Raw genomic sequence first — 21514 nt, 5'->3', positions numbered from 1 at the left:
CTTTTATATATATATAATAAATAAAGAATAAACATAAAAAACAAGAAATAAAGTACTTACCCAAATCTTCATTTATCTTGCTGTTGATTTTCAATGACACTTAATCCTACTTTTTTTTTATACTAATGATAGTAATACACTAAATAATTTTCATTTAATTAAATAATGCATCAAATAACATAGAATAATAATTTGCAAAAAGTAGACAATTTTCCCTAACTCTCACAATTTTTCTGGCTTTTTACGTATGCGACAAGCGCCTTTACAAATTCATCCAAGCTAGCTGTTACCTTTCTCGTGGGAACAAAGCTTGTACTAACAGTGAAACTGACACTTCTCCATTCAGAAAACAATGTTGTACAATATGTCATTTAATATATGAAACCTTGGCTTTCTATTGGTTATAGATAATATAGAATTAAGCATAAGAGAGAATTATTAACAAATCCTGAAAGAGAGGATGTGACAAGAGGGGTCTGATAGCTCTTTAACCAAATAAAATTTAATTAAGGCTATAAGAATTATGGTTTGTCTGAGCAATGACAATTTTTAGTGAGTAATTTACCTTGAATTTTGTACTTATTGGACAGGTGATGGATAAAATAGAGAAGATGCCTAGAGAAAATGTGTCATGTGTTTCACACTAGGGGAAGTTCAGGATTTTTTTAAATATTGCCTTATAAAATTCAAAACTTAAAATTTATATATTATTAAAATATGGATTATTAGCTAAGATTTTATGCTATACTAATTGGTATAGCATAAACAAAAAGTAGATTAACAACATTTTGAATGCAAGTCACTAAAACCTTGTGTCATGTGCAGTTAAGGATGCCTGTGGTGATAGGGTAAAGGAATGTGATGGTTGAATGGAAATGTGGAAGCAATTTGTGTCCATAGACTTGTGTTGCTTTTCCAACTGGAGACCCTCCTTCATTAGGTTGGGTACTGTTGCCTTGGAGATGTGGGTCTTCCTATGGTCACAGGCCATGTCATTGCATTTATAGACTTACATTCAAAGTTTTATTGAACTGCTATTTTATGAATGTATGTCAATAAGTTTGGTATCAAATTGCAGATTATAATTCTAATTTCAGTATTATACATTAGTTAATTTCTTAATCTAAAATAAAATATAAAAAAAACAACCAAAATATCGATTTTTGTGTGTCATATGGTATGTTGAATGTAGCATTGGTTCAAATTAGATGTTTTTGATGTCCAAATACAAAGTTTATAGTTTCTTACGAATTAGATACTTATATTACTGATATTGACAAGCTAGAATACATGACAAGAACCTCCTATCTTTTCTATTTTCTGAAATATTAATACATTTATTGAATCAACCAAGGTGGCCCAACCCACTGCTTAGATTTTTGAAAATACTTTCTTATGTACACCTGCTTTGCCCAATGATGCATGTCTAACCAATCGAAAGCTCAGAATGTCCCCCTAATGGTTTTCTCAACCTCTGCAAAGTATTTGCATGAGAAACACTTTCTTTCCATGCTAGATTCCAAGTGGTAAGGTAAGGCATTAGTGAGCTCATAAAATATGTCTTTACACCCATATACAGCTTAGTTACTAAGTGTGATAAATTATAGTGGAAGTCTGTGGTACTGATATAGTAATTTATAATTTTTTAGTTCAAAATGCATGTATAAAATTTCCCCCAAATTATTTTGTTTTACATCCTCCCCATGGGAAATTTATTAAGGCTTAGCAACTTATGGCAAGCAACAAACGAGTACAAAGTTCATAACTAGAAGAGATAATTGATTTCTATAACTCTTTATTTACTGTTCTACATTTTAAGAAAAATACTTGATATTTAAAAACTTATTTGTAAACAGTAATAATGTATATACCTATATAATGTATTATAAATGAAATGTGCCTGTATTTTACAAAATACTGGTCCACTTAAACACAGCCAAGACAGGCCACTTTGTAAAGGACAGTTTTATATTCTTAAATACTGTACCATTATTGCACATGTGCTCTGTCATTGCAATTTCTGTAATGTTAGTCAGGCACTGGTGAAACGTTAATAAAATAAAAATAATAAATTTTTCTAATGGTGGTTACAAGGTTGGCCACATCAACCAAACCCGTACAGAGATACAATAATGAAAATAACAGAGAAAATATACAGATTTTTCAAAAAAAACAACAACAAAAAAACAAACAAAAAACATTTGATAATTATCTGGAAGTTATATAGATTTTGCATGTGAAATTTGAAAACTTTCTGATGTATAAAAGTATTTTTAATCTTAAAATCAAAATTACTTTGCATGTTGGATAGTCAACATTCAAAAAGGAAAAAATGCATGAGAAAATCATTACTTAAAAAATCTTAAAACTTGATACAAAAATCTGATATTTTGTATATGAAAGCCTTGTAATGTGTACTGATAATCTGCAAAAGTTCATGAAAATACGAATACTGTATTAAAAGTAATACCATGAAAACTATAGCAAGCACAAAATGGTTACAAGGTTGATTCTTGGAAATTCTAAATCTTCTATTTCTTCACATCTTTATATGAATATTTTGTGCAAGAAATGATGAATAGGCCCTTCTCAAAAATTACTAATGTTCAATAACATCACACTGCTTATAAAATGCCAATGTCAAAACGTAGTTCTGATACATGCCTTCCCTCAGAACTGATATCAGCTGTGGTTATCACGACTTGCTGGTTTGCAATATCAAAACTTGTTTTAATATAATGCACTTAATCCTCTATATATAAAGCAATAAACCAAAAGGTTTCTATGTTATTAAGAAAAAATACTATGACTTAATACAAAAACTGTGGGTATATAATGTACCAATGTTGATAATAAATTGGTTAAATATCAGTTTTCCTTTTCATAAAATACAACGTATATTCAGGAGATATCACTATATAGGAATCAAAACTAGGGCAGATTAGCCTTTATAATTTGGGATTATATCACATTAAAAAGAACAAACAAAAGAAGCATGCAAGTTTTTAATCAGAAACCTTAATATACCTGATCCTATGGCCAACATAAACACTGAGCCAACGTACTTGAAAACTAATTTCTTCATTACCATTTTTGATGCACGTTGAGCAGAAGCAATTCAACAAAATCATGAGTTATACAAAATCTTAAGTAAAAAAATAAAAAAGCAACAATTAAACTAAATTCATGTGCAGAATGGAATTTCACCAAGTACCGACAGTTTCAAGTATTTATTATATCAATTCATGTGAACACCAAATACACTTTTTAAAACTATGTTAAAGTTAGACACTAGCATCACAGCTTCAGCTTTACATACATTTTTCCATAGAGGCTTTAACCAGCATGTAAGCATTTGCACTAATGTCAGTCATAATGACCACCTAAAGTAGAAAATACTTGGAACAGAAATGAACTAAGTAGAATTAAACAAAACTTACCTATCTTGATAACTTGAGCAATTTAAGTATCTTAAAGAGGCAGCCCACACATATGGATGACAGATACTTGATATACCACTCACCCAGCTATAATACATACATATAAGTTATCGCTTTATGTTACTTTATACTATAAGAAAGTAAAAGTTAACAATTATGCAAAAGTTAACATAATGAACCTTTTCTTCATAGCAGTATCAAAAATAAACAGTATTATAATATTTTAGAACACAATTAGAGATTAAAAGAAATTAAACTAAAAATATGTCAGAAACTTTCAGAACACTACTCAGATATTTAAATGTATTCAATAAACAAATATCTTTCTGACTAATAGTTGGTAATTACATAATATAGTGGAAAGTAATTTAAAATAAAGTTTACATCTACTATTATAGATCAACAAGTATATATGGACACGAGTTTCAACACTTTCACGTGTCCTTTTCAATCCAATTTGCATTATAAAATAAGTGGATTGTGTTGTGTGTGTTCCTTTCATAAACAAAAGATGGACTGAACAGAACATGTGAATGTGTGTTGAAACTGGTATCCATATAAATTTGTTATTCTGTAATAGCTTTATTTTACCTCTCTGGCTGTTTAAGCACATTTCTTTAGTTAGACAGTAAAACTTTATGGAGAAATAATAGTATGTTATGAATAATGTAATAGTATCTTATGAATAATGTAATAGTAGCTTATGAATAATGTAATAGTAGCTTATGAATAATGTAATAGTAGCTTACAAAATCAATCTATTGAGCAAGTATTATTCAAAAACAGAAAAGTTTGATCTTCACAAAAATCTTTCAATACCTTTATTCTCCAGTTACAGCAAGGTATTCAAAATTTTCCAAACAACGCTTATATAATCCTTTTCATTTTGTACTACATATTTATCAGTTAATTCATCACAAAAAAATCTCTTATAGATTTAGGATTTTTAGAGATGCATGGTAGAATATACACAAGTCTAATAAAAAAATTTAAATTTGATAAAAACAACTAATCGATATATACGTAACCTAGCTAGCTATAGTAATATAGAAAGTTTTAATGCTACAAAAAGTATTAAAACAATAAAATCAAACTACAAAAACTGAGTTAGATAAAATTTTATCCCCACTTTGGCACAGACTAACATAATTACAGTGATTTGTTAAAGTAGGGATAAAATTTTAAGTAACTCAGTTTTGTAGTCTTGACTTTCTTGTTTCAATACTTTTTGTAGCATTAAAACTTTCTACATTACTATAGATATGTATATATAATTAAAAAATTATAGAATTAAATTTCTTTCCTTTTCTATGTAATATTACAATTAATGATGGAAAATTTCTGTGAAAAAATTAGAGCAATAAGGTTCGTCATTTTTTCTGTACGCTTGTCTGGAAAAGTCACTTACATACTCAGAATTTGTTGAAATAGAGAAACTTTGATTCACTCTATAAACACGTATATAGTGATTCAAGTGGCTTTATATGTACAACAAGCTTTAGTTTTGCTCAGCCAATACTGTGAAATAGTCGCTGTGAATATTCAGACATTTTAAAGGTGGTTTTAAATGGATGATTTTTATGGCCACCATTCTGTTTCGTCACAATCCCTACTATTAAGTATTACTATACTTATTGATACTTCTTAAATCAATGAAGTACTTAATAACATAAAATGCTAAATTGCTATTAATGTTCATATAGATTGGTAAATTAACAATAATGAAAAATATTATTTTCAATGTAAGTTATATAATTGTATTGAGAAAAGAAGTAATTTGTTATCAAAGTTTACAAAAAAGTACAATTTCACAGTTTTTCCATTTGGAAAAATATTACATTCACTGAAATAAATTAATAAAAGTGTAACTTACATTCCTATGAGAGGCAGGGTCAAAACTTTGGGATCATTTTCTAGCATTAATACTAACCGCCTTGTTTGTTCCATTGTCATGAATCTGAAATTAATGTTTATCTTTCTATATTTGTCATATAACAATAAACCCTAAAAATATTTTTTACATTTGATGCCAAAAAAAGTAGGAGGTTTAAGGTATAAATATTCTTTCTCTAAACTTTAAGAGGTTTCTGAAAGCTGTTTTGAAATAAATAGCTACATAATCTTTTGACAATAAAATATAATTCTCTAACAGCATATACACCATAATTAGCAATTTGATGGCTGTGAAGCAAAACTTTTTTGGCTTCCTACAGTATAGCCTTAATCCAGCAAGTAAGGAAAACCTTTTATATGAAAGCTCAGTGAGCTTGTATGAATCTTATCCCAGCTGATTGTTTTATAGATGAAGTACTGCTCTATAGGTAATAAAAAAGGAAAGTTTCATTAACATACCAAAAAAACATATCATCATCTAGCAACATAGTAAAAGTAGTTATTAAAAATAACTTTTTTTTCACTTTCATAGAAATTATAAAATCGCATAAAAAAGTCAAACATACATTTGGTGTTAACCATACAGATTAATAACTTCAACACTGTACACATATAAATGTATGATTTTTGTTAACAAATGGTTTGGTGCCAGATTAGCATAGAAATAAAGCAATTTCTCACCATTCTATTAAGAAAAAAATCCACAAATTAAAAAACTTGTACAAATAAAAAATAGGAAAATTAAGTAAACTTCTAAACAGACTTGTAAATAAAGCAGAAAATTATCTCTTTTGCAATGGGCTTGTGTATTTTACACAACCTCCTAACCACCATGTAAATAACTTGTAACCATGAAGGTATACATAACTCTTAAGCACTTAGTGTATGCTCACAACATTTGGGAACATTTCAGTAAACATTACAAGTCTTTTGTAAACAAAAAATCAGAATTTTTAATTCAGGAAGTTGCTAAAACTTTGTGTGTAGATATATGGAGTCAGAGTATTGACTGCTTTAAGTGTAAAGAGAATTTCATATTACAATTAAAAATATTTTTCTTCAAAGTCTCTAAAACCTTCTAAATAAATATGAAACGTTTTTTTCAGAAAAACTTTATATTCCAATATGGTACCTTACCTCCTCTCGCCTAATAGCTTTTCTCATTCAGTGCTGCCCTCTATAAGGAAAATTTTTTCACTCGCCATCAGCCTTGAAACTCTCATTTACCCAATGATCAACATGGTTTACTGAATCTTCACATAATAAATTGTCATGCAACAACCCTCCACCAACAGGAGTGCAACACACTCTCCTGATGCAGGTTACTCCCTCTATTTGATTTCACCTAACAATTACTTCTCATTAGGCAGTCATCGAGTTCAAACATTCTAAATCTTCATGCAAATTTAGGAGATATTTTCTTTTTTTCAAAGTAGTACCTTCAAGTTTTGACAGTTCTTTGTTAACTGTAATTTATTATCAAGTTAACTTACCTTGTTTATTTATTCCTTTGGTTTGACACTTTTTTTAACCTTTTTCTTGGATTCCCAATTTATTCGCAGTCAAATATGACTTGCAAATTTCATGTCACAACTTCTGTTACTGTAGCTACTACTTCGATTGCTGTGACATAGGCTTAAGATACGAGGGTCTCAGCTTCTGTTCATCAGGAAATTGAACTTCATGTGGGTCATCCCTCTTTTCCCAACCCTGCACAGGCATTTCCAGTTCCAGTGGAACCCATTCATAGTAACAAGGATTTTGAGAGTCTGTTTTTTCCACCCTCTGCCATGCCTCTTCTGAGGAATCAGCCAGAACCCCCTTAGCCTTCATGGATTTGATTTCTCAGGTATGTTACCTTATATCTGTATCTTGTTTCATGTCCTACTCTTTCCCATCTTATACACTGCCACGTCAGTTATTGTTTCTGCCAATTTCCCTTCCCTCCCTTTTTTACCTCTATTACCAGTCAGATCCAGATAGACTTCTATGTCCTGTTCATGCTCTTTGTTGTTATATTGCCTGCATGGCTTACTTATGTGGTTCCCGATCCCACCTCTTCTTTCACTGGAAACTTTTCTCACAGTGTGATTTTCCCCTTCTACCCTGACAGGCCGGGCTCATTAGCTTATCAATCTGGTGTATTACTCCCTGTCACCTTCTTCCAGAAGTTTTCTCCAGGTTGTCCTTTAGAAGAGATTCTTGCATTGAACATGTGAACCACCCCTCATACATTCATCTCACATTACCTTCATTGGGTGGCCATTTCTTCCTCGTCTGAGTATCTTCTTCTACCTGTCAAAATACTTTACATTTCTATTGGAGAAAAGGAGTCCTTATTAGTTCCCAGTTCATAGCTTCTGGGGTGGTGGATTATGGAGACTGCCTCCTGAATGTGCTCAATTCCATTCAGTTGAGACTAGGGTGGTAGTGTTCTGCAGGTGTAGATGGCATAGATCTCCATCTGAATCATACGCCATATCATGTGTAGATCCACCACAAAGCAGTTCACCCCCTGGTTAGGGTCACTCATCCTACTATTAACTGGATGTTGTTCTCACATAGTTGTATAAGAGCTGAACCAACCAACATAAGTCTTCACAGATATAGATAGGGATTCCTCATCATACCATGGTCATTTGGTTCTGCCCCTTGTGCTCCAACTCCATGCGCTAGAGTCCTGGAGGGTGATGTTGCATGGAGAATGTGTAGTTCCTCAATGAGGTTCAAATCCAGAGAATGATGTTGCACGGAGTAGAACTGGTCCAATTGTTCTTGGATTTGAGTGAACCACCACACTGGCACATCCCTTCCTACCATCATTCAGATGTCAGGTTCCTGAGTGGCTGGTGTTGGTTGTGAATTTGCACACACGTGCCCTGTTTAGTGGGATGGTATAAAATTTCTCCCTTTAGTCTACTAAACTTGAGGTGAAGACTGCATGGACCCTCCTCCTGCCACTGGTTGGACAATAAGTACCTGATGCTGTCTGGTTTTGAACTGGAGTTGACAGGTAAAGTCTGATGTATCCTAGCCATTCTACACCATGGGGCACATCTGTTTTAGCTTCCCCACCATTATTTCTGTGGTTGTGGGCTCTACATACATTCATATCTGGGGTTAGGCTTTATGGAGATTTCCATGGGATGTAGGGCTGAATCAACCATCTTTCCATCTGATGACAGATGTGCCCCTCATGATTTCCACCCAATTACAAGTGGTGCAGTCTCCCACTGGTGCTCCTCTCCCAACAGAGGTCACTCTCTATGGATGTTCTTTGGATGCTTTCATAGGAGACTCATTTATATCTCTCGTACCAGTCCCTCCACCTTTTCAATGAGGGATTCTAATTATTGAGATGAGGTAAGTTATCATATCAGAAGTTATTATTTTCCTACACTGACAATATATTTCCAATAGGTACTTATCTCTTCTCATACTTCCCACCCTTCCTCCCCACTACTGGTGCATATTTTCTGCCTAATCTCGAAGTAACTGTTAGGTGAAATCGAAAAGAGGGAGTAATCTGCATCAGGAAAGTATGTCACACTCCTGTTGGTAAAGGGTTGTCGCATGAAAATTTACATGCAAAGACACAGTAAACTATGTTGATCATAAAGTAGATGGGAGTTTCAAAGCGGGTGGCAAGTGAAACAATTTTGCATATAAAGGGTAGCACTGAATGAGAAAAGCTATTATGTGAATAGAGGTAAGTACCTATTAGAAATATATTGTCAGTGTATGAGAATAATAACTTTTATCTGTTATTTTCTCTATCCAACTCTATACCCATTTGCTCAGTGTGTCCAGCCTCATAATCACCATTAAAAATTAGGAAATGAATACAAGTAATCTTTTTTCCCTGAATTACTGCAAATTGTTTATCTTAAATCACAATTGTTTATCTTAAATAGCTTAAAGCATGTCATAGTATGCATCTATTTATATTTAATTTCATTGTTTTATTGACATTTCAACCACATGTAACTAATAATCTCACCATACAATTGTAAATCACACTACCATATAGAATTGTGTAATGAATGAGTTACTCACAAGCATACTTTGTGTTTGTTTGTTTTGAATTTCGCGCAAAGCAACACAAGGGCTATCTGCACTAGCCGTCCCAAATTTAGCAGGGTAAGACTAGAGGGAAGGCTGCTAGTCATCACCACCCACCGCCAACTCTTGGACTATTCTTTTACCAACGAATAGTGGGACTAAAAGGGCGAGCATGTTTGGCATACTTTGTGACAAATTTTTATTATTTTTTCTTTATTTTACCTAATCTAACAAGTTTCTAATTTTTACAATTTAGTTACTTTTATAATAATAAATAAAGAATACGCATGAAAAACAAGAGACATAGTACTTACCCGGGTCTTCTTTTTTTGCTTTCAACTGTTAATGAAATTTAAGCCTACTTTTGTTTTTTCCATACTAATGGTATTACTACACTAAATAATTTCTTATTCAATTAAATAATGCACCTAAAAAATACAGAATGTTCTATAACTATCATAATTTTTCCAGCTTTCTAACTATGTCATAACAGCCAATAAAAATTCAGCTAAACTCATCTATGCATTACCAAGGGAAATAAAGTTTGAACTGGAAGCAAAATAGAAAAATCTCTGCACTGAAAAATAATGCAATATAGCATGCCATTTGATAGACTAAAACATAAGCTTTCTATTAGTTATAAATAATATAGTATTAAACATCAGAGAGAGCTAATGGCAATTTGTGAAATAGAGGATGTGACAGATAGATGTGGCAAGAGGAGTCTGATTTTCTAGTTTATGATTTCATAAACAAATAAGATTAAAGGTTACAAAAATTTTGCTTTGCCTGAGCAATAACTATTATAATAAGTAATTTATGTTAAATTCTGTACTTCTCAGAGGGAGTGTTGAATAAAATAGAAAAAAGAGAAGACTTAGAGAACAAATGTCACAATTCTAATACTAGGAGAGATTGAGAATTTTTTTAATATTTCCTTATAAAATTAAAACTTAAACCTTATATAATATCAAACTTTGATTAATTAATTTATTCATTTATTTGTATACAATGATAATACAGTACTTTAATTAAATTTTGAATGTAACTCTATTAAATGTTGTAACATGCACACTTTGACCTACCTGTTGCGAAAGAGTTACGCAGACATGAACCCAATCCAAAACGTATGCTTCAAACAAAAATACAGAACTGTACTTTACAGTAAATGACTTTCTGTTCTACTTTCCTTTTTTTTTTAGCACTTTACTGAATTTGTTGTAGTACTTACTTGATCTTCATTTACCTGATTTTGATTACTTTTGGGTCTTTTAACTTTCATACTTAACTTTATGTTTTATTGAGGCATCCTATCAGAATTATATTCTAAAACTACACACTATCATTCAATGTAAATACTCTTATTACTTGATAAACTAAAGAAAATACATAGATGTATGTTTAGAAGATTTCATCTCGATTCTCTAAAATACTAACCCAGTTTTTGGTTCATTTTGTATGTCACTAAGATTTTCTTTTCCAGCCAGGTTTTTCGAAAGAGGTGTATTTAATACAGGTAAAGGTGGAATGGGAGTAACTTTCAGCTCTGTGGCTATGGTTATCATTTCTAAATCACAAGTACATCTAGCCCCTACGACAGAGCAATGCAACCTGAGCTGTACAAATCGGTTCAAATTCACAGGATTGTTACTTTTATATGTCTGGTACATATTCTGAAAAATAAAGCAAAAATAATTAAAAAACACAAAAACAGAAGCACTATATTTCTTTTACCTACTGGTTGTTTTCTTTTACAGAATTAAATCAGCTTATCACTAGCAAGTAAAATAAAGTATGACCTCACCCAGCTGTGAAAACAATTTTTTTTTCAATCAACACTGGATATCTTTCTACATTTTACAATACTACAATTTTATCTTATATCCAGAAAGGATAATTTTTTTCTTTAAATAAGATACATCTAAATTTGTAAAGTATTCATAATAATAAAATCCTTTCTTCAACTATCACACACATGTATGCTAATTTTATAAAAATAATTTAAGTTATTTAATCATGCCTAAAAAGCACATGAAATGTTTATTTTTTACCTCCTATTCTCATTTCTTTCTTTTTATTTTCTTAAATTTACTATTGGTTTTATCTAACAAATTCCTTCATTGCTTAGGGTTTCTTTTTACAACCCTACACAAGCTTACTTCCACTCCACACACACACATGAACATTAATATTTTGTAATTATATCTGCCAGTGACCTAATCCAACAGGAAATAACAAATAAGATATTTTTCACTTTACTGTATTTGTCAGTGAACAAGACAATATTTTTTTAAAATTAGGCATTGTGTTAGGAGTCCCCTAATCTTGTACACGGGTTCAAAGATAATAGTTCCAGCAAGAACTCTCCAGTTAATAGCATATTTAACCAAAAACTACACTGTTCCTTTTACTTTTGTTTGCTTTTTTCAGTAAGTGCATTGGCATCATGCCACCAACTGCATTACAATAACATATTTATAATCGTATCATTTGTCTCAATTCTTCGAAACTAGAAGTTATTCATCTCACATGCTAGTTACAATTAATCAAGATATTTTTGATTTGAAATATATTGATCTCATCCATCATACTAAAATATTGTTAATATTATATAAAAAAAGTTAGTTTCTATAACATATGCTAATTTTGTAAACCTGTTTTTATAGTGTCACTATATCTTAAGGTTTAGTATTTCTTTGCAATAGAAAAGGAGTTCAGTTGTGATGAAACTTTGTAAAACTGTTTATTATATGTGACTTAAGTTATGCCACACTGAGCCGTCTGTAGCAATCGAGGAGCATACAAAACACACTTGTGGTTGTACTGATTACCCCAGAGTGCAGGTTAACACAGTTTAAAAATAATTTCTAAGAATTTCTTTAAAAAAATAATACATTGGATTTGCTTAATAATATATCTCATCCTATACACCAAGCCTCAAAGAACTATGTTTAATTTGCTCAAAAAATTCATGGACATCTTATACACTGGCAAATACAGTAATTATTTTTTGTAAAATTAAAAAATAAAACTAGTTGTTTTAGTTGATACATGCTAGTTCAATGTTATACCACTTCATAAACAAATGATTTTGATTGTGTATTTTTCAACACACCAGCCAGAATGAATTTTTGATCAATCTAGCTAGTACATATAAACTTTATCATGTTATAATTTAAAGAAGTTTGAAAATAAAAGTAACAGTAACACTTTCAAAAAATAAAGAGACTGAAAACGAATGATTTTTTTATACAAACTAAACTTAATATTGTAGTTTAAAATTATTATGAAGAGAATATTAGGAATTACAAAAGTGCAGGAACAATATAATGCATGAGTTAGGAGAAACTGTATGCAATTTAGTTTTTTTCTATTCTTATCGTGGTTCTTACACTTATAAAGATAAGAAAATCAAGGATCAGCTGCCAGATTCTAAAGACCTAACTGAGGAATACCACTGTTTTGGCCATTATCAATTCTAATACTAATTTCAGATGAGTCAATACAATGAAGGATAAAATAAAGCTTACATCCAGTGATGATTTGAACATTTTAGCTGCATGCCTAACCAGTACACTTTGCAATTCCTCATTGTTTCAAACAAGCATTAAGAAAATTCAAAAAAAAAAAGGATATTATAGTAATTAAATCTGACAAACCAAACTATCATCATGAATAAATCTATTTATAATGAAAAACTAAACAACTTATTGTAGGATGAAAACACGAAAAACTCAGGACTAATTTATTGCCCAGGAAAGCATCTGATTTCAACAAATCTGATGCTGGAAATTTTTATCTGGTTATCCAGATCTTTCAAAAATCTTTAAACTGATCAATCTTTCTCTGCCATATATGTACAGAAACCTAAAACCCACAAAGATGACTACCCTCTCAGACCTATAATTCCCAATGTAGGATCAGTTACTTATAAGCTATCCAAATGGCTAGCATAACACCTATCTCCTGCTCTAGGAAAGTACTCATTGTCACACTTTCTGAATAGTATAGATTTTGCCAATAAAATGAAAAACTAACATAAATGAAGGAAAAATGGTCAGTTTTGATGTTGATTCTTTGTTCACAAATGTATCAGTTGATGAAACATTAAACTTCCTTAAAAAAAAATTATCTGAATTTAACATTCCTCTTCCTATACCAGTTCAAACTTTCATTTCCTTTTTGGAAGTAAGTGTTGATGATAATGTATTTACATGCATGGAACAATATTACAGACATAAATATGGAATGCCTATGGAAAACCCTTTATCCCCAGTTTTATGTAACATTTTTATGGAGTATCTTGAAAGTGAATTACTTTCTAGAGTGGATCCAAATTCCAAGAAAATCCCTTGGTTCCGATACGTTGATGACATATTTTTGGCTTGGCCAAATAACAGAAATGAGTTTAAAGCCTTTTTACAGATGATAAACAATCTTCACAGTACTGTCAAGTATAACGTGAAATGGAAAACGAATAATTCATACCCATTTTAAGACATTCTCATAACTAGAGAAATAACAGGGCCTTCCTTCTTAACCTATAGAAAACCCTTTAAGCTATTTTCACTTTTCTCGTGCCACCATAATATAGTTAAAACATCTATTATGACTTCCATGTTTCTAAGAGTCTTCAGAATATGTCATCATACAACCCTTGATGAAGGAATCAAAAACATTTATACAATCTTCAAATGGCTACAATATCCTATGGGTTTTATCAAAAATACCTATCATAAGACAAGGAAGACATTTTATAGGAACAATAGCCAACAAACAGCATCAACTACATACGAAAATAAGAAGAAATTACTTACCATCAACTACAGTTCTAATATTGTGGCTCTAGAGAAATGTCTCAAAAACAACAATTTCAAAGTTGTTTATGAATATTCCAACACCATTAAGAACTTCCTACCTTCATACATGTCTACAAAGCATAATAAAGAACAAGGAGTCTATGTAGTCCCATCAGTCTTGTGACAAAGTTTATGTTGGCGAAATGGGTAGAAATTTATATACAAGTCTCATAAAACATAAAAAGGAAGTTAAAAATGATCAAACAAATAATGCTATTTTTCTTCATGTGAGAAATCTTGATCATATAATTAACTGTCAATCTGCCAAAATGATACATAAAACTAGAAATTATGTCCAAAGAAGACTTGTAGAAAGTTTGTTAATTCAAAAATTGTCAAACTTTGAGATTTCAAAAGATCACTAAAAACTGAACTCCTTACTAACATCATATGCCCTCAAGGGACTTGGAACAACCATTATAAAATAAACTGTATGTGTTTCTCTCATAAAGCAGTTGGATTGAAGAGGACAAGTGAAAGTGTTGAAACTTCATGTTCCAACAATAGTTGATGTAAACTACATTTTATTTTATATTACTCTACATAGTATTGTGTATTTACTTCTAGCATTGCAAGTCCGTAGACATACTGCTGTGCAACTGGGGGGCAGTTTTGTAAGTACTCAATGGAACCATTTTCATATATGAGAACATGTAAAAATAACATTTGGTAGGTCTCTATTGTAAAAAACAAAAGCTTACATATAATTATTTACTATCACTGCAGGTTATGATCAAACAGAAACCTAAAATTTTATAATTAAAAGAATATTGAAATATATATATATATATCTGTGTACTAAATCTTATTAAACATGGTCTTAGTTTACTTTCATGTTATGTAAGGAAAGGTGTGCAATTTGTATTACAAGTAGGGTTCCTTTAATATTTCATCCATTGACTAGTCAATTATCTGACAATTTCACATATAATCAGGCTGTGTGTTTTAGAAGAAATCCATATTTCATAAATACTTAATTTTAATAAAATGTCAGAAAATTATCAGAAAACACTTAATTGGGAACCAGGACTTTGCAGATTAACATTATAATTGCACAACATCTCCTGCATGATCTGAAAGCCAAAAGTACTATAATAAATATTAAACACAGATTATGATATTTATGATAACATGCAAATAAGTAATAACATAAAGTATTAAACAAACAAAATAAATCTGAATTTTCCAAGTGACTAAAATAATAATAAGTTTCATGGTTGAAACTAACTGTTTTGGCTAAAGAGATGTTTACCAGTTGTTTTATGGTTGCCAGACTGGAAGAAAAAAATGTTCACTAGGTTTGTATGCTCTTCAGATGTAAAAAAAACCAAAAAACAATGAGCTACCAGAAAAGGCTTATCAATCAATTACTATAATGTAGTTTATTCAATAAATTTTATGCTTGCATCGAGCTTCTTGTTTTAACAAATAATTTTGATCATTGTTTAGAACCAGTCTAAATATTCATAATCATGTCTGGATTATCAACTGGCAAAAAAATGCCAATGTCCAGTGATGATAAATGGCTAAACGCGAGAGCTCACAGGCTTTCTGACAGCAAGCCACAGATAATTTTAAGAAATTATTCCCCAAAGGAATTACATAAACAATATTGAAAAATAATTTGAAAATCCTGAACTTTTGCAATCATTTCAGATACTAACTGTTTGACTACAACCTTCTGGTAAAATTCAAACTAAAAAAACAAAATAAAAGCAAATTTCCACTGTCAATATATGGTTGTATGATTAAATTTCCTATTCATGTTTTCCTATATCTTGAAAATATTTCTACATTAAAATATTAAGCCTTGAACTTCAGGTACCTATATGTGTGTGATTTTTTGATGGTTAGATTAATAATAGTCACGTGTCACATATGTACTTCAGTACAGGAGGATTTTATAAATCACTTAACAATTTTCAAGGCCTTTTTCCAGGTAATTTCAAGGGTTTTAACGACCCATAAAAACCCTGCTACAAGTATTATATCAGACTACTACTTTACTAGCTTTAATTTAATATTCACATATCCATCCAAAGTCTAGTTTGCATTTCAAGAAAGTACAACATCTCAATAGTTTCAGTTATGAGCTACTGACATAATCACTTGCTTTGATATTACTTAACAAAGGAAAATATATATTTGTACTTTGATAGCTGGGATACAAGAAGTGTCTAACAGTATTTGCTACATCTCAGTAAAAAACACTACACAATGTACAGCACTGTAGTAACAAATGATTTATAAGAACATCAAAAGTAAATCTTGTTGCAGCTATATATAAAGTATGTGTGCCACATTGATTTCAATAGTTAGTTTCAATATTTCTTTTGTGATATAGTGAAGTCAAATTATAAAAGCAATCAAAAAGTTATACAATACTAGATAACAAATAGGAAGGTACAGGCATGTTTTATTCATAAGTTATTCAAAAGGGTGACTACACTACAGGTAGTTTTCTGAACACATAGGAGGTATCAAACTTACTTACAGAAACAGAAATTCCATTTGTGCTGGTAATTAATAATTATAGTATCTATAACTCATTGAAAAAAAAAAAATTTAGAAAAGTGAACATTTTCTAAAAAGGGAATTTTTCTGAGAAGTACTGCATGGGAAAAGTGTTCAGATTGTGCTAATATAAACTAATGTTTTTATATATTAAAAGTGATACCCTTTATTGAAATAATAAGTTGTTTTTTAAGAACTCCATACATTTAGTACTATATTTACAAATTACATTAATAAAGATATAATGGGACCCTGAAGTACAATCCTAGTGAAAGTCATGTTTTTTTTTGTGAGGAGAGTACTTTTATTTAAAAGTGTGTTCTGTAATAAAGGAATGGTTGTTGCACATACTGTAGTTATTTTTCTAATTGTCTGAAGCTTGAATACCCCAAAGTGTGAAATTTGTTTTTGGTGCCATTCGATAGATGGCGCCACACTGTATTTATTATTTTGGTAACATACATAGATAGATAGATATATACATGCTACATCCATTATAGTAAGATAATGATTAACATGGATGTAACGTTTTCTTTTACAGTATTAAAATTGTTCCATAAAAAGGATTATGACACCTATGATGAACAACATTATTTACTTATATCATAAACTTAACTTATCAATTTCAATATCCTTTGCAAAGCCAACACGGATCTGGAATTAATGATTAAAGAATCCCTCCACATCAAACAGCATTCTCCAACCCTGAATAACATGCAATCTTCATTTAAATTGCACAGCATTTTTGTTGTTACTCCTTTACTTTCAGTGTATTTTAGTTTTGGTTAAAATATCAGTAATGTAGAAACACATTTTATTAATTTACTTAGGATTTATGTAAATTCTTTATATTTTGCTTTAGATACTAAGGATGGAATCTGTAGAGTTCCAAAATAGATATTTGAATACCTTGCTGTTCATCATTAGTGTCATAATCCTTTTTTATTGCTAAACTTAATTTTCCTTTAAACACATTGATTGCTAAAATTGTTCAATAACCATTTATTTTAAACTACACTTAACAGTGATCATGAAATGATGGTTTATATTAGTTAAATAAGTTAATTAATAAATAATTTTTCATTAGAATTCAAAATTACAGCAGACTGGAAGTTACAAACAAAATTAAAATCAATGCAGCTTTTGAAATAGTTTCTTAGTGGTTGAAACCTTAGGAGGGAAATTTTGCACTTAAAAAAAAAGTATATATTTTTTTAATGAAGCTTAGAGTACTAGCTACATATTAGTGTATTAAAAAGTACAAGTATTCCGGTGATACTGGTTGGAATTATAAACCATTAAATGTTAGATTTTTTTTTATAACTAGAAAAGAATACATATCATTATCCAGTTAACTTTTCCAAACTTTTGTGCACATACTTAAGAACTTAGTTAATGCTTTGTGAGAAAAATGTCAATAATTGTAAACTGACATTAATTATCACCTCATATTAAGGTTACATATCACAGTACCCATTTCATAGTGCTTATACTTGCTTAGCTATGCTTCTGTGAAAAGGAGTGGTAAGGATCTGCAATCTAAGAACTTTTATCTGACTTTACAACGTGGTTTAGACACAATGTTTTCAGTCTTCATTGTTTGCAGAAGTCTCTTACCTTTCTTCTAGCTACATCAGACCAATAAGTTATTCTACAGCTTAGTAGCCAACTAATATTGAAGTAAAACCCAGCACATGTTGCCACCACTGTCCATTTTGTTCTCACAAACAAATATTTTCAACCTTCGTGTTATTACAGTACATAGTTCATATCTGTTAACTCAAGATTTATTTGTGAACATATTTTAGATTATTCAAGCATATGTTAATAATTTTCTTTTATGTATAAATTAAGTTTTTATATAAAAAAAACACCTTCATTTTGCATAATGTAGTTTACATGCATATACTTACCCCATCACTACTCTGTTTAGGTGATAGCAAACAATAAGTTATATAATATATCATAATAAGTGTGTGTGTGTGTGTGTGTGTGTGTGTGTAAAAACAAAAAGTTAAGACTAAATAACTCTCATAAATAATTTATTTTAACAGCTTTTGAATTTCTAGACATAAATAAACTAATCTTCAAAAGCTACATTATGCAATTGATCTTAAGAAAATGTTTAGTGTAACAGAAAAATGAACCTCACATCACAAATATTGCTGTTGGTAAATTTAAAACACCCCATGTACACTAAGGAAAAGTTTCACTCATAGTTAAATAATCAACTGTAGCATTAGATAGGAAAGTTGAATGTTTAAATAACTTAATATGAATGCACCATTTCTCCTACAATTCAGCCACCTTCCAATCACAATCTTATTTTCTTACATATTTATCAAATACTACATAAGCCTTTTGAAAAAGATCCTAAGATTTATACAATATGGTTAATCAGAATTAAACTAATTTATATAAGTTATTTCTTTGTGGTAATATGATATGGCATTGTTTTTGGTTTCAAGTTTATCCAACAAGTGTGGCCATGTAGTAACTGTGTAATTATTTTTTTTCAGAAATTGAAACTAGGATTTTTCTGAATAAGCTCAGTCTAGAATATTTTACAGTTATACAACAGTTCATAATAAGATCAATAAAATAAATTTCTGGTTAGGTGAGAATTCACTGAATCAGAATGATATAAGGAGAGTTTAACAACTTTTTTCTTGCAGAGCTAGTGAATACAGTGTTTTAGATATTGACAACAAGCCACAATGGATAAGCTACTACACATGGAACTTGGATAGACTCAGTTAAAATTACAAGTGTTGAGAAAGATTGTCTGTTTTTGATATTCAAGTAAGTGTAATGTTAGTGCATTGCTGTGTCGAATTTAGGAATGAAAAAGTAAGTGATTATACAATAACTGTTGTTTAATTTCAGTTAAAAAAAAAAATTGGTTTTTGGTTACAATAGTAATTACTATAATTGGAATGCCCTATTCTTTATACAATACATTCATTCTACAAACACATTTGTTTTTGTTTTTTACAAAACTAAGAGCAGATGTATATTAAAATAAATCATTTTTATACAAAAATGAAAAGCAAAGCAAGTTAATATTTTAAATAAGGTTTTAAATCTACATTATAAATAATTGTGGTTTGTATATATAAACCATTACTCACCTTTAAGCCTTTTATCCAATCATTAACACTAGTATCTTCAGTACAACTTTCTCCATTATTCATCTAATGGAAAATTAAAAATGAAGAAATAAATTAAAGCAAGCAAGATACACATTTGTTTACTTTTCTATACAAGGTTTTTGAAAATGTGAATATATTTAAGTTCTTAAATCTCAAACCTATCTCTTTAAAGATCATACACAAAACATCTTTGCTCTTTTAAAAGATATGTACTACAGTTAAAGATTAAAGTATGCAAATGTACCAAATTTATACAAGATCTGGTACAGATATGTTTTAAGAGTGCTGAAAAATATTGTGCTGGTAAAGTAAATAATACAAAAACATATAAAAATTTAACAATGCTATAGGATCCTTTTTTTATAAAAATGTCTCCACCAGTTGTAATAAGCCAAAATTCACAGAAGTAGCAGATATAGCTGATCAAGCCTAACTTTTGAATAAATTTTACTTGTCAATAAAGAGAAGAAATAGTAATTTGGGTAGTAGAAGACATGCATTACATTACATTCTACATAATTAACCTTTAATGTTTACCTGCTGCATACTTTCTCCTCTATTTGATGACTACAGAAAGTTCTAATCAAATACCTGGGATATCCAACACTTATCAAGTTATTGCAGCTTAAAATGAATTGAATTTTAACAAAGCTAGTGTTAATACCCTAGTATATTTAAGTTAGCTAAGTTGTGGATGTTTGATATTAAAATAAAATACAAACACTCATAAATCATTACACATTCTCACTTTCCTCACAGTATATTATTATGCTATTCTCAAGTTCACTGATTTCTCATGAAGTAATTGGGTGGGAACTGCAGAATAGCAGGAAGCTTTCCTGAAATTATGCTGAGTAAATATCTGAATTCTCTGACCTTGAAGAAACGAAAGAGACTAGACATAAGTTAAACACATCGAAACAATCTTTATTCACACAAACAACAATCTAAGGCAAAAACAAGTGTATTATGTGGCAACTTTACCGGAGAGCTCTCTAAATCTTATATCCATTAAATTTGTCTCCAAAATCATTATTGCCATAATCTATACTGACAAACCACGGCATTATATATTAATAAAAAAAAACAATTCCATTCTCCTCAGAATAAAAGTACTACCCATATCAATAATAGTCAATCTCACTGCAAAATAAGGGATGTTATATCATTTGGGAATTAACTGACTTACCAGTGGAATAAATCACAGTCTATTTCTATACAACATTTTATACATTACAGCAGTCTTCCTCTGGAGAAAGCTCATGTGACACCTTGTTCCTTGATTAACTAGGACAAGAGGAACTTAGTGGCACCCATAACCCTATGATTACAGACACCCCTGTATTGTGCATGTCACAAGATTTTACTTTACTACATTCCAACCTTAATTAAGCAATCCTACTATCAAGGTATACCAATCCAAAGTATTATATTATCTATGTTTTAATTCCTTTATTTCAAAAGAAAACTTAAAAGAAAAATTCTTAAGCTTCAGTTTGATACACAACTTCAAAAATTTAACTTTCAGACTTTGCAACTTCAGTACAACTTAACATATACTAAATCTTCTATATATATATATATATATATATAG

General features: G+C 30.3%; 1 protein-coding gene across 1 annotated transcript in view; it reads right to left on the bottom strand.

Moving 5' to 3' along the window:
• LOC106471807 (SCL-interrupting locus protein homolog) overlaps positions 1 to 21514 on the bottom strand; it is a 71654-nt gene that overhangs the window by 28384 nt on the left and 21756 nt on the right. The window contains exons 5-8 of the mRNA XM_022400415.1: positions 19900 to 19962; positions 10833 to 11068; positions 5314 to 5397; positions 3441 to 3527 (exon numbers count right to left, since the gene is read on the bottom strand). Of these exons, the coding sequence (XP_022256123.1) occupies positions 3441 to 3527; positions 5314 to 5397; positions 10833 to 11068; positions 19900 to 19962 (470 nt within the window). The remainder of the gene's footprint in view (positions 1 to 3440; positions 3528 to 5313; positions 5398 to 10832; positions 11069 to 19899; positions 19963 to 21514) is intronic.

Source organism: Limulus polyphemus, unplaced genomic scaffold (genome assembly GCF_000517525.1).
Source record: "Limulus polyphemus unplaced genomic scaffold, Limulus_polyphemus-2.1.2 Scaffold4873, whole genome shotgun sequence".
Lineage (NCBI taxonomy): Eukaryota > Metazoa > Arthropoda > Merostomata > Xiphosura > Limulidae > Limulus > Limulus polyphemus.
Note: the sequence above shows the minus strand (reverse complement) of the source record. Positions and strands in the feature narration are given on the sequence as shown.